The sequence below is a fragment of the Myxocyprinus asiaticus genome, chromosome 23 (assembly GCF_019703515.2).
Source record: "Myxocyprinus asiaticus isolate MX2 ecotype Aquarium Trade chromosome 23, UBuf_Myxa_2, whole genome shotgun sequence".
Classification (NCBI taxonomy): Eukaryota; Metazoa; Chordata; class Actinopteri; order Cypriniformes; family Catostomidae; genus Myxocyprinus; species Myxocyprinus asiaticus.
Window position 1 is genome coordinate 9,411,423 of NC_059366.1, and position 15,073 is coordinate 9,426,495.

The 15,073-nt window shown below is 37.7% G+C and overlaps 1 protein-coding gene across 2 annotated transcripts in view; it reads right to left on the reverse strand.

The window, feature by feature from the left end:
* Positions 1 to 14,433, reverse strand: part of LOC127413703 (prosaposin-like) — a 20,983-nt gene extending 6,550 nt beyond the window's left edge. For both annotated transcript variants that reach the window (XM_051651053.1, XM_051651052.1), the window contains exons 1-8: positions 14,298 to 14,433; positions 10,006 to 10,139; positions 9,838 to 9,912; positions 9,634 to 9,759; positions 6,476 to 6,664; positions 4,285 to 4,428; positions 4,111 to 4,167; positions 187 to 339 (exon numbers count right to left, since the gene is read on the reverse strand). In XM_051651053.1, the coding sequence (XP_051507013.1) occupies positions 187 to 339; positions 4,111 to 4,167; positions 4,285 to 4,428; positions 6,476 to 6,664; positions 9,634 to 9,759; positions 9,838 to 9,912; positions 10,006 to 10,139; positions 14,298 to 14,328 (909 nt within the window). In that variant the 5' untranslated portion in view covers positions 14,329 to 14,433. The remainder of the gene's footprint in view (positions 1 to 186; positions 340 to 4,110; positions 4,168 to 4,284; positions 4,429 to 6,475; positions 6,665 to 9,633; positions 9,760 to 9,837; positions 9,913 to 10,005; positions 10,140 to 14,297) is intronic.
* Between the last annotated feature and the right edge of the window lie 640 nt (positions 14,434 to 15,073).

A 15,073-nucleotide genomic window follows, 5' to 3' on the forward strand; every position in this document is an offset into this window, starting at 1 on the left:
GTGACCATACTTCCTGGTGTTATCAAAGAGGTAAACAATTTTACTTTGTGTTCCTCTCCTTACGGACCCAGCGACATGCATGCACGTTCCTTTTTGAAAGCGGTTTCCTTTTGAATACTTCAATCGGATAACATTTCACAGGTTCATACTCTTATGAAAAATCAAAGAAACTACTGTATACTCTACCTTAACAGGCTTGTCAATGATAGGCGTTTCAAGTTTAGTTGCGGGGAACATCTTGACAGCAGGGATGGATTTGGCAGGCACCAACTCCTGCATGCGCACGGTCTTGGGTCCAGTAGGGCAGAAACCAGCACGAAAGCAGAGGTCCTTGGGTTGCTACGGAGACCATTTTGAAAACGTGTAGATATTCAGTTAGTGCACAGTTTCTTCCGGCACATTTAAATAAAAAGGTAGGATGAGCAGTATTTCTCAGACATGCAATGACTGATGCGTTTATGCAACATCTTCAGAGATAATGTCATGCAGCGTCCATTGCATAATGATGCTCTACCTCATGCACGGAGCATCTCATACCGCCCTGTCAGCCTGACGGCAGACGTGCATGCAAACATCATACAATGCATGTGTCTGATCTGATGGATGGGATAGGGGAAAGTCACATTTGCTGCTGGTCTAGATCTAGAGCACCAACTTAAGCCAATAGAGCTCAAGTAACCTTTATTAACTTAACAGGAAGGGACAGAAAGAATACAGAGATACACATTCTGAACAAAAGTTTTAACTGCACATTGTCACATGAACAACCAATCAACAAACTGCACCGATTTAAGTTTCACAAACCTCAGACATTGCGAAGTTGGACATAGCGAAGTAATGACTTGAGTGTGTGAAGATCCTCGGACCAATTCAGTGAGTTAGACTGATTCAAATTGATAACTCAAGTTGAGCGCAATTGAGTCTTTGATCAATTCATTTACTATGACATGTCTTTTATTTTAATATGTTCCTTGAGGTTCAGTTTTTATATTAGTAGGACTACCAATCAATTAAAATCTAAATAATTACATATGGCGATTAATCGAATTAGTTGCAATTAATCAAATAAATATTTGCTGAGAAAGCCCCTCAAATAACAGTAATTCAATACATAGTTATATTTAAATCAAATAATTTATTAGCATAAATTCAGATAATTAAAAATGCATTGTGACAGACAAGCAAAGCGCTGACAAGACAAAGTGGCTTTAGAAGGCAACATATTTTTCAATATTATTGAACATAAGCCGATCACTAACGGTCCATAGCAATTAATTTTGCGATTGAATTTGTCAATCTGTCTGAGATATACTTAAAATAAAGGGCTTTAAGGACGCGTTAATGTACATGTTTCAGATGGACGCTTTGAGCGCTTGGGTTGTGTTTGAATGCAAGAATGCGTCCTCATCTTGTGCTGTCACTTGTGTCAAGCTGAGTGTGGTTTGTTCTCTGTACAGCTGCATGTTGCCTATACCACTGGAGATTTGCTTACTGCCCCCTGGAGAAAACAGGGCGTTACTTCAAGCTTGAATAACTCTGACAGGAATATTCTTTATTACGGTCCAGGGAAATGATTGTTTTTTTTATTTTTATAAAATGCACACCGAATTTACGTTAAATCTTACAGCCCTAAATGTTAGTAATATTTTTTGCCCCCCCCCAAAAACAAGTCATATTTGTAAAACATGATCATTTTCCACCCTCTTTCAGAAACGCTTGGTTTTGGTGCTGCTTCTCCTTTAAGACTTGACAGTAAACGCTCACTTATGATTGGCTTTATGCTCTTGACTGACCTGCACTCTCCTGGCAATGTCACTGCTCACCGCTACTGGGCGGGGCTGTGGAAGTGATAAGGAAAAGTAGTCGCTGATGTGTTATGGATGGGGTCAGATGCAAATAACTACCACAGTGTGGCACAAGTTGGCAGCTTAGTATTTTTATTTATTTTTTGCAGTGAGGTAGTAGTTTTTAATTCTGAAACTAAGGAAAATGTGATTCCTCATATCATGACCCCTTAACACACACACACCACCCTGAAAGGCATTTTGACGGATTTCCTCTAAAATAGCAATTTTTTTTAAATCAATTGCTGGTATAAATTGTAGAAAACCTTTCATAATTTAAGCAAAAATATATTTGGATCACGTTCAGAGACTCTTATGCTACAACATTGCTGGCAAAACAAAACATTAGCACTAAAAGTGAACTTTTAGTTATTAAGTTTGACATATCTTTTAGACAGGAAGTATGGATGGTCAAAAAAAAAAAACAAAAAAAAACCTTGTCAATTATACCAGGAAAAATAATTGTTGACAGGACAATGCAATCCAAAGTGATCGCATATAGAGCCATGGTTGTCATGGTGGACTTTTATCAAAGTGTCCAAATTACATCTCCAAACAATAATTCATAAATAAATTACTTAAACTAGTCCCATATGATACATTTCACTTTGGCTTCTTTTTCCAATCACTCCAAAAAATGTGTTGAGCGCCCTGTTTTGCGCAGTCCATGTATGTGCATTCTGGTCCACACGTGGGACACGTGACTTGTACAAATATGGAATCAAACATTCTCTACAGATACAGTGAGAACGATCCGACACATCTATGACATGAAGGCTGGTGTTTCAGTGAATCGCTCCCAGAGAACAGCATTGTTATAGCGATCTCTTTTAGCGCTACCCTTCGGTAGCCAGCTGCAAGTTGTGATAGGTCATTTTCTATATGATGTTTATTTTTTATGAATTAATAAACCAAAATGTGATGGAAATGCCGTTTATAATTATTTTGATAAATACATTTGGATTTCACAAGCTAATACTTACTGTAGTTTGGTCTCTGAATCAAACTAATTTGCTACTTATATTCTACTTGTCAATAGCTTCCCAAAGATATACAACATGGCTGTCTGATCTTTTTTACTGTTATTTTTTATATGATTGTTAAAAATCGCAAATTTGTGATTCCTTCCCCCCCAAACGGAAGGATTCTAATTTATCAGAATTTAAAAAGCAGTATTTTAGAATTGGTCAGATCAGCTATATTCATTGTAAAGATAAGATTCTAAGTTTTAAAACGACACGTAATTTGTGCAGATCAAGCAAGTGTTGAAGTAATACCATAATAATTTTTTTTTTCCCGTGATCAGCACCCGCTAGAGGGCCTGGTACCGGGTCGCTCCGGGCTTAAGAGGTTAAATAAATTGTCTGATCGTGGTTATCCGTTTTAACAGCGGATACCTCAGATTATTGTGCACTTCAAATTATAAAAACAATTCTGAAAATTAAAAATAATAAATTAAGCGAATACAGAAATGCAGTTAACAGTGCATTTATAGTTGCGATTATTTTGCGCAGAGTATTTCTCAGCCACCGCATTCAATTCAGACTGCAAGCTCAAAAAATGGCTAAAACCTATTTCTTTTGGTATGACTCAGCAGTGTTGCAGGAAACGCTGAGTATTTTAGTATGGCATCGCAGAAGCAGACATTCAAGAACTGTTAAATGGACCCTTTTACATTTTCTGTTCCCAACCCTACTAACAGAAAATGTGTGCTACGGATGTTATACTGAATGATTAGTCTGGTACCACACCTACAAACCAAATCAACATGGAACCCTAAAGGGTTAGACCCATTTTAACACTGCAAGTGAGTGGCTAGTCTACACAACAGTACAGATTAGCAACCATTGTTCAGATTAGAAGACAGCACAGGTGACTAGCCACATGACAGATTAAAAAGCACAAACTAGAATGAGACTAGCAGCTCAGAGAGACCTACCTGCTCCTGGAGACCAGAGCAAACAAAACCGCAAGTTAAGAGAGGGGAGGAAAAAAAAAAAAAAAAGGAAAATGAGGGTGGGATGAAGGAATAAAACAAGAACAAGTGATTAGAGATGCAGATTAAGCCGGAAGACGAAAACAGGAAGGAGAACAAGAGCAGGTCTGTTCACTTGACTGGCAAATACTGCAACAAGCTCTACATATTAAAACCGCTTGCTGTGGTGTGCCACAAGGGGGTAATTTAAGCACTCAATTCTGCAATGGAGGACGGATGAAACTGCTCGAATGCCTGCACAAATGAGAAATTTAAAATGCAATCACTTACCATAGACATTAGCTGTTGAATGACTAGGGGACCGTACTGGCTGATGTATTGCTTACACTGTTGAAGAAATGAGGCAAGATGTAGGCTCTGTTCCAAAAATTTAAGGAGCTGCCTAAATAGGCAGCATTTTAAGGTATTACTGTATAGTCAAGCTCCCTATTCAAATGTCCTCACTGTATCAGACATGCCAGATCCCAGGTGCTCGCACTGGTTCTCCACCTGCGCCAGAAGAGTGTTGACAAATGATGCGTTGGTTCTGGCCTGATCCTGAGTGTCAGTAATGAATGTAACGCAGTCCTGACACACGTCTCCACTCATCTGCAGACAGATGATGTCAGTCATTTAGGGAACAATCAGGATGAGACAAATTACATGTTAAAGTCACTGATATACAAACCAAGTTAGTAATGCTTCACAATAGCTTTGATTAAATCATTAAATAAAATTTGAATGAACTGTGGCATTTTTTTTGTGTGTTTTTTTTTTTTTTTTTTTTTTTTTTTACATATTGCATCCAGTGTTGGGTAAGATTTCAGTTCGTTCAGAGGAGAAACAGTATTTTTTCCATTTTCTGTCATTCCGCCACCTATTTTCCAAATGTTTCAGTTAGATCTAAAAGGCTCTTTTTTTTTTTTTTTACTGACAGTTCAACTCAAGGGTGGGGAAAATAAGTTGCAACGAACTCAAGAGAAACAAGGCAATCATTTTGGAAAAACAAGCTCAATAAGCAACATGCTCCAACCGAAATAAGCAAAAATATGCATTTAAAATGTCTTCCCATGTGGGGAAATTAAAGATTCATGACTTCAGGAAGTCATAATACGCATAGTATACTGTACAGTAGCCTATAGTTTCTTCTTTTAAATATCAAAATTTACAATATTAATTGGACCACCTAAAATAAATTACTAGCCTAACTCTCTCTCCTGCATGAATGTACGTTGCATAAGGCAAATGTGGGATGAACTTCTTTTTTTTAACCTTCAGAATCAAAGTGCATGCTTATGTTCTACTAAAAAGAGAGAAGCCTCATTTTCTCGTGCAACAGGAAGTGTAATTCCTAAAATGTAACGGGATACTCAAATTAAAATAAAAATCAGAAATTAACCAGTTACCAGCATTTTAAAATAATGTTTTCACTTCAGAACAATTAAAAAGTGACTTAATTCCCATTTTCAGTTATGTTCTGAAAAAAAGAAAAAAAAAAAAAAAAAAAGTTTAATAATCCCTGCTTCAAATTACCAATTACTTCTGTAAGAATTGTAATAAGATTTCTCTACTGATTACTCCAAACAAGTAATCACATTACCATTTACTTTCTACAACACTGCCCAACAAATTCAAAATAATTTCGGTATTTCATTCATTGTTGCACACCGGTTCATCTGTCTCAGACACGCAAACACAGGTACATGTAAACTTTAATATTTTAAACTATACATAAATACTACTTTAGAAATGTGTAACCCAAGTAATATACTTTAAAGTAACTACCTTAATTGAAAGTCAGTAACTGTAATCTGATTACAAGAATTTAAAATGTAATGTTACACTAATTACTTTCAGATTACACCCAACACTGATTGTATTGGAAAATGGTTTTCAGGTTAAATTTTTCCACCAATTCAAACAGTAAACTTTCCATGCCTAAAGCTCGGTTTTACTAACTTTATAAACATTTTATAATACAGTAAAATATTTTAATAACTGATTCATTTCAATCATGTAAAATTCTAGTTATGGCCCTCCATGTCTACGGGATTATTTTTCACCCATTTAATCGTCTGAGAGATGAAAATTATATGTCTGATTGCTCAGAAAGGTATTAGCAAACTTCAACAAGCTGGACAATTTGAACTAGGGCTGTGTCAATACAATAATGTACTGAAACATCGCGTTTTTTCCACAATACTGTATCAATAGTTTAGATCCTAGTATTTTTTTTTTGTGTGTGTGTGTGTGTGTGAGCATTCTTGTGACTGACAGTTCAATCAATGAAGCAGCAGGTTGTCTAAAGCGCAACCGAGGCACTCAGTGCGCTTATGAGACATGAGACTAAAACTGAATTAGTATCACAGTTTGAATCGTAAGGCGTTGTAGTTGGCGATACCCAACCCTGATCTGAAGTCTCATTCATGTCTGTTCAACAAATGGTGCAAGACAAGTAACATGCCAAATTTCAACAACCTAAAGTTTAACACTTGGGGTTAGGGATTGATTCCAAATACCAGCTATATTATTAGCGATACTTGCTTTTGTGTATTATTTTTTAGATTATAGGCAGTATAGCAATTTGACAAATCAATATTTGAAGTCTCATTAGACATTTTCCCCATTAAAATGGATGACAGCAATGACTCATCACCTGTTTGGGGGTCTCCTCCTTGGCGTTCTCTTTGGGGTAGAGCAGCTGAGGGATGTTAAGCAGGAAGGGGTTGACACGCTGTGTCAGGTCCACTTGAGGGATCTCATTAGACATGAGCTGAGCTTTGGCCAGAGCTGCCTGCTGGGACACACACAGGCCCAGTGCACCGCACACCACACCAGGGTCATTCTGCCAGAGAGGAACACAGAAGGATTGTAAGAAATAATACAAACAAGCAAACAGAATCTGCGACCAAATCTACAGACCTCCTTCTGTTCTTTAAAGAGGATTATGACTTTGATGCAACAGAGGAAGAGCCTCTTACACAAAGCTTGCCTTGTAGATAACCAGTGCTCTCATTGAAACTCTTGGGACTGAAGCTCTATTCCAAACCCTTGTAAGCAGCCATCTACATACATTTAGGCTTTATCATTACAGAAAAGGAACCTCACAAGTGACTAGGGCTGGGTAAAAATAATGATTTTCCAATTAAATCACGATCTTCATTTCTGGGATTAGTAAATCACTCATATGCAACAATTTCACACTCGACTAAAAATTGTTTGGTTTAAGAGGTTTACATAAAACTTTAAAATCACTAAAAATCTATTTTCCAATGGAGAAAGTGGTTTTTAATTTTCTGAACCCTGCCGTTGCACTCAAGGGTTTGGTGTTTTTTTTTGTTTGAGAAAATGTTTACATTTTAAGTCATCATTTGTCACAATACATTCAAGGCTGACCTATTTGGCTGCTAACCAAGACATCTTAAAAGGTAGCACAAATTCGCTGCCTCCAGTCTGGAACAGGCTTTGCAACAGTAATGCACCTATGATGGCTAAAATTGTTCAAAAGATTTAAAAAAGACAGCATGAATCATTGTTTACTTCATAAGGAGTCTTTTGTGTTAAGTACACTGTGTATACTGCAAGCACTCCGGGGCATATTAATGCCTGTTCGCGCTCCGCATGCGCTGCCTCTCTCCACCGGCCCGCGACATGAAGCGCCGCATAGTAGAGCTGCAGACGCCGTTAATGACAGTAAACCGTAGCGGTGAAATACAGTGAGCAGTAATATAGATGGATCCCGACATCTTTCACTAAAATACACTGCAGAAAACAAATGAAGCAGAAACAATCTTCATGTGTCCAATATGACTCCGACGGTTTAGCCAAGCAAGGATTGTGACAGGACAATATATCGTGGTTACAGAGCGCCTTTAGACTAGAAATTATCCCCCCGTCTAAAATTAGCTTTATTAATCAATGTTTCCAGCCTATTGATAAGCAGATGTTTTTGCTTAAATTGTGAAAATTAATCAAAGATAACATCTCTGGCATAGATGGCAAGGACGACAACCAAAAAAAATGAATTTGAAATTAAAAGTTCTCTGCTTATGGGGGAAAAAAAAAAAAAAAAAAAATATTCCATTTGATAATCAGCTCATTTATACTTGACTATAGCTAACATTTTTAAACTGCACTATTTACACTGGCGGACAAACGTTTGGAATAATGTACAGATTTTGCTCTTATGGAAAGAAATTGGTACTTTTCACCAAAGTGGTATTCAACTGATCACAATGTATAGTCAGGACATTAATAACGTGAAAAATTACTATTACAATTTGAAAAAAGACAAATTCAGAACTTCTTAAACTACTTCAAAGAGTTCACATCAAAACATGCAGCAATGACAGCTTTGCAGATCCTTGGCATTCTAGCTGTCAGTTTGTCCAGATACTCAGGTGACATTTCACCCCACACTTCCTGTAGCACTTGCCATAGATATGGCTGTCTTGTGCGTGAGAAGTGCCCGACCTTACAGTCTAGCTGATCCCACAAAAGCTCAATGGGGTTAAGATCCATAACACTCTTTTCCAATTATCTGTTGTCCAATGTGTGTGTTTCTTTGCCCACTCTAACCTTTTCCTTTAGATTTTCTGTTTCAAAAGTGGCTTTTTCTTTGCAATTCTTCCCATAAGGCCTGCACCCCTGAGCCTTCTCTTTACTGTTGTACATGAAACTGGTGTTGAGCGGGTAGAATTCAATGAAGCTGTCAACTGAGGACATGTGAGGCGTCTATTTCTCAAACTAGAGACTCTGTTGTGCTTATTCTCTTGTTCAGTTGTACATCTGGCCTTCCACATCTCTTTCTGTCCTTGTTAGAGCCAGTTGTCCTTTGTCTTTGAAGACTGTAGTGTAAACCTTTGTATGAAATCTGTTTTTGGGCAATTTCAAGCATTGTATAGCCCTTCATTCCTCAAAACAATGACTGATGAGTTTCTAGAGAAAGCTGTTTCTTTTTTGCCATTTTTGACCTAAAATTGACCATAAGACATGCCAGTCTATTGCATACTGTGGCAACTCAGAAACAAACACAAAAATAATGTTAAGCTTCATTTAACAAACCAAATAGCTTTCAACTGTGTTTGATATAATGGCAAGTGATTTTCTAGTACCAAATTAGCAATTTATCATGATTACTCAAGGATAAGGTGTTGGAGTGATGGCTGCTGGAAATGGGGCCTGTCTAGATTTATGCTGTTTTTTTACAGCAGTAATGTCCCGACTACACTTTGTGATCAGTTGAATGCCACTTTGGTGAATTAAAGTACCAATTTCTTTCCATAAGAGCAAAATCTGTACATTATTCCAAACGTTTGGCCGCCAGTGTAGATGTACATTGTTTCTGGTAGATTTGCAATTTAAGGAAACATAAATGGCTCATTAAGACTCACATTACCTACATTTTCTCACAGAGGTTATCTTTCCCATGTATATATAAACTGTAGAAGATCCTCCATAGTCCACTACTTTGGTTGTTTTTGAGCCACAATTACCTCATTCTTGCCCAGTTCTTAAAGAGACTTTTTGACTGTTGATTTTTTCATTTTACAAAAGTACTATTGCTGCCAAATTGGAAATTTATAACAACCATTCCAACAAATTTGCATTTCTTACACATTATCATTAGTCAGAATGGCTGCGAAATGACAAGTTATTGTCTGGACCTTTGGTGGGAAGGAAATGTCGAGACCGGATATCTTAAATTTAATTGAATACCTCTGCTGTAGGTGTTCAGTATCAGTACTTTCAATACTAGCATCAACTAAAAGGGTAATTATGTTAAAGGGGAAGGGAAGAATATATTCAACTCACCAGCTCTCCTTTGATGATGCCCATGAGAACGGGAAAGTAGTTGTCCACAACCTCCTGGCACTGTCCGGCTAGGCCCTCATCAGGGATCAGCTGACATGCCTTCTCCATGTATCCAAGGATTTCAATCTAGAGTCAACACAAGAGTTTAGACTTTGACCTTACATGAAAAGCATTCAAAACTTTAGTGTTATCATGTCAACATACCTCTGTGCCATTGTCCTTCAATAGCTGCTCCACCACCACAATCACCTCTTTGCACAGATCACACGGCACAGATTTCTACAAGATAAAAAGCAAGATTTGTCCACTTAGTGTTCATGAATTCATCATTAAAATACTAACCAAGCATTTCTGTGAATCAGGTCAACCCACCATCTGAGGCTTGTTCCATACATTCTGTTGGCAGTGTTGAACCGCCCCGCAAAGTGAAGCAGTCTTGACGTTCTGGCACCAGTAGGGGGTTCCGCGGGCACACTGCTCCGTACCCAGCAGGGGAGTTGCCACCGCTAGCAAGAAAAAAAAAAAAAATCTTAATATTTCTGCAGTAAATATGTAGACTGCATACGAGTATATAGTGGAAAACCTACCGTACCGTTGACCTATTTGCCAGAATGTGCAGTATGCATAGCACCCTGCACAAGATACTTGTCAATCATTGCCCTAAACTTGATGTTTCATTTCACTATTGAGGTCTAACCAAAAGTTAACTGACAAGACATGGCTGCCAAAACACAAAGACAAACCAAATCCTTTCAGGCTTTCACAATCTGATTTTCCACATTGAACTGTTATTGAGACTGTGAATGGTTTAAGATACGAGAGCAGTCACATTGTTCCATGGAACTGAAACAGGATTTGTGGCCAACAGACAGAAAAATCTCAAGGGAACAAGCAAGAACACTTCAGATAATCAAGCTTTAATTTTTAAGAGGATGGATTTTGGTTTTAAGATGAATGACCTGAAAGTTGCATGGGTGTGTCTGGTAAGTCCCAAAACTCTCAAAAAGTCAGTTGCCATTGATACCAATGCAAACGCTCAATTGATTCCTTAATTACGTCCCACAAAAAACAAACAGAGACGGGAAAAAAATCAATGAGTAGGCGCACAAAATCAGCACTGACAGAAAGCTCCACAGATTTCTGCAGAATTGGAATGTCAGTCATTTATACAGTTATGCACACCCCTTGCCACATACATGTTTGCTTATTGAATGTTTTGGCCAATTTTATTGTTTCAGCCACACAAAACTGAGCTCCATTTGACATTTTCAATATTTCAATCCTAAGAATGGGCTGACAGTTCTATTTTTAAAAAGATGTAAAAAAATATTCATCCTACTTCTGAATCATGTTGAAAGACGCAGAAAAACTGCAGACTTCAAATCTAAAGCATAAATAAACCCAGTCATCTGACATATACTGCATACCCTGACAAAAACTAAGGTCTTGAGTCTTATGATCTACTACTCACATTTCACCAGCTCAGCATCTCTCTATCTAGCCGTCTGTACAAAAGATGGCCCAATCAAGTTACGTACACTGTAGGTCAAGTAATTGACTGACACTGCATTTTACTAGTTATATGATGAGTAAACATCACATGATCCAGTACCAAGTCATGCTGCAACTAAGCTTGGAAACATTCCCAAAGGCCTAAACTCACAGAAACGAAAACAAGAAAAACACCAAGTCTTCCGTTTGACCTACTACAAGTGAAAATCAACACCATCTTGTTCTTTAAACTTGTGTTAAACCGCTGGGCTTTGACTTCCTCTTTCCCACTGCCACGTAGAGTAGTTGTGTCGACCAAAGAGAAAAAGAAAATTGCTATATATAAAAATCAGGCAAGAAAAAAAGCAAAATGCTAGAGCAGACACAAAGTTTGAGACTGGAAACAAGAAAGCTTTACGCAATGGCTCAAGAACTAGTTGTAAAAGTGGGCTATTTACAGAGATGCATGACAATAATAAAAATAGTTAACATGTCATGGACTGTTTTGCCCAACAGATCATAAACGGTTTACATTTTACTGTTCCCTTTTCTTAAGGTGAACATAAGGGGATCCACAACAATAGTTATAGTACAGAGGGAGGAGGGGAAAAAAAATAAATAAATAAAAAAAAAAACCCCCATTACCATCGTGAAGTATGACATGCTATAGCCTAATTTGCCTAAAACAATATTTTTCTACTGATACCAATTCTACTGTAATTCTCATGCACGCAGTTTTACTACCTTATGACAAACTTGAAGTTAAATGGTGACCAGCTACAGAACCTAAAACACACTCTTTGCCTACTTCATATAGCTCTTAGCTTGCAGTCCTGATGTTGAATAAACAAACATGTTTGTCATGTTAAATACTGGAATGCTGAACCTGTTATAGGTTATGGATTAGAACCAAGACTATCCGTTTATAAATGGTCATGCACAAAGTAGGTCCATCAGGCCTCTTTCATTATAACATGCAATAAAGCAACAATATCCTACTGCCAAAAGCAAACTAGGGCAATGTTCCCAACTTCCTTTTGTCCCATTACTGATAAAACTGCATGCCAATGAGAAGCGAGACATTCTGCGGCTGAGAGGCACATCTGAAAAAAATTATTTTTTTTTTTTTTTAAAAAAGGCTGCGAGACCATAAGACCATATTTCATTTATGCATTCATTAAATTGTCCTTCACTGTAAACCGAACAATAACATCAAAAGACAAAGAGAAACTGTGACTGTAATCACATCCTAAATAGGAAGACAAAGGAATGGAGCCTCTTGTGCAGCTACCAGTCATCATGGGCATGCATTTTCAAAAAAAAAAAAAAATAAAAAACCTTGCAGAAAACTGGAAGTGAGAACATTAACTTATTTAAAGCAACAAGAAAATTGGTATGATAAAAATAACTCATAAGACAAACAAAATTACTTTCTCCACACATTCCTACACTATAATGATTAGATACAAGATACAATCGCAGTACATTTAAGGGTTTGTTCACCGTGAAAGCATCCAGACACCTTCAGAGGTAACTAGAACAGATAAGGTTAATAAAATCACTGTTGCACATAAATCAATCTCACGAAATCAGGACGTTACGACGTTAAAAGTGAAATGCGTAACGACACAAATGAGTCGCCTCGGTTAAAAACACAAATCAAAGCCGATTTCAAGAAATGTTCAAGAAAAAAAAAAAAAAAAAAAACTATAGAAAGTCAAACTGCCATATGTGCCTCGGGTTAAAAACAAATTCTGCAAATAATGATTTATAAAAGATGCTTCAGGAGGGATTCAGACCGATTAAAATATCTGCACAGCAAACCAATATTGCACATACTGACTGAATCTTATAAGCAAAAGCACAAATATTTTGAAATAATTTTAAAAAAAAAAAAGTTATGAACAATTAATTTTTAGCCAGTTAGCTGAAATATTTGTGCTACTAAGGGCGTTTTAACACCTGGCTAATTTGGAGCATTCGTTACGGAACCTGGCTCGGATTGTTTAGGCGTATATGAACACGGAAATCCAACCCGATCTCACGAGAAGTCGTACATCATTTACGACTTGGCCATTTCGTATGGTTTCGAACAATGTTGTTCGCATAAACTTGTAGGAATTCATCATGTGCAAATTCCCAGATGTCTAATGCGGAAGCGCGAGTTCTTCGCACGAGGCATTAAGAACATGCTTATTAACATTATGCCCTTACCCAAACCCCTTATCTAAACTTAACCAATCAGTACAGTGTGTATACATTATAGGAAACTGTTGTGTGTGACAGAAGCAAGTAATTGTCACGTCCAGCGACGTCACTGGCTCTAGTGAAAGTCATAGGGCTTCAAAGGAGTGCAGCTGCACGATATCATACGAATTAGCCAAATTTAGAAAAGTCGTACTAATCCTGACGATTTCGACCGTGAGAGTGTGTTGCGGCAATCGCACTCAAATCCAAACAATCGAACCAAACATTATCCCTTTAAAAACCATGAACATCCTTGATGGATCTGCAGAGAACACATCTGTAGATCAGCACTTCTCTGTAATTCATCATCAAAACGTGGATAGATATAATTACACGTTTAAAATAGGAGCGGTTTTATAATTCCTGAGATGATTTCAGTACGATCGTTTCTCTCTTTGGGATAGCGGCAGAACACGGGTAAGACGGCGGTAGCAACTTTTTGACGAATAAAAAACATTTTACGCGGCTTTACTCTGCTGTTTGTGTGTGCACGTGAGAGAGAGATCTGTGAGAACAGGCATGTTTCAATGGAGAAATAATGCAAGAGTAACTAATGACAGATACAAAATAACCATGACGGAACCGAGAAGAAAATGCAACATTGTAACGATTTAGTCACCGTTTAGTAACAAAGCAAACGGTCCACAGGTTTGAAAACGCCCTAATACAAAAAAAATAGCCTACATAAAACACCAAAACGTCGAACTATTTGTTAACAATATTCTACTCATAAAACCGATCATAAATAATACGAATTTTAGACGTGTATTTGTTTGTAATAATTCCATTCATACCGTTTCGTAACCTACATGACATGTTTACCAGACACAACTTCGGCCATATTAGCCTCTGCGATTAAACGCTTACATGACTAAGATTAAGACACAAATCACTCTGAAAGACCATGAAACAGACGTGTATATTACCAGTGGAGATAAACAGAAGCGTGAGAAACATGTTGGGTTGATGAACTGCTTCTCTTGGGTGTTTTCGGTCTCGTCTGTGCGGCGTAATGAGTCTTTATGCAGATCTCACTGTCAGCTGACCGGCACACACGTGACGGGACTGGGGCGTGTCTACAGACACACGTGACGGGACTGGGGCGTGTCTACAGACACACGTGACGGGACTGGGGCGTGTCTACATGCGACTCGAGGAATTAAACACGCAATCAGGTTGAGTATTTGAGACTTTAACAAAGTATTTATGTGCATTTATGTTGTTTATAGGGGTACCAGGGATTAATCAAATTACACAACTGCTTGTTTTCTCTAGCAGTGGTTTTGTATGTTGGTTTTAAACACATAAAGTTCAAAACTGTTTGTTAATTCTGTCCTGCACAAAAATATTCCAATATCAGCATGTTTTTGTAATAGTTGTTTCGTAAGCAAGAGAACACCGAAAAAGTCAACTATATAATTAAGGTAGATTTTTACCAGAAGGTACAAACTGTGTTCTGAGGACAAGGGTATTTTTCATAAAAGACTGGGACAGATGTGCCCTTCTGGTGGAGTCGGAAACATCGTAATTACGGGTTCCGAGCTCATGAAAGATCACATTATCGTTAACGAGTGAGAAACTCGGAATTCTAGATGAGACACTGGTCCACTTGAAGGCAGCAAGAAACACATTGATATTGGGACAAATTGTCACGTTTTTTGCTGTAATTGTTAATTTATTAATTACAATTTCTGTTGGCCAA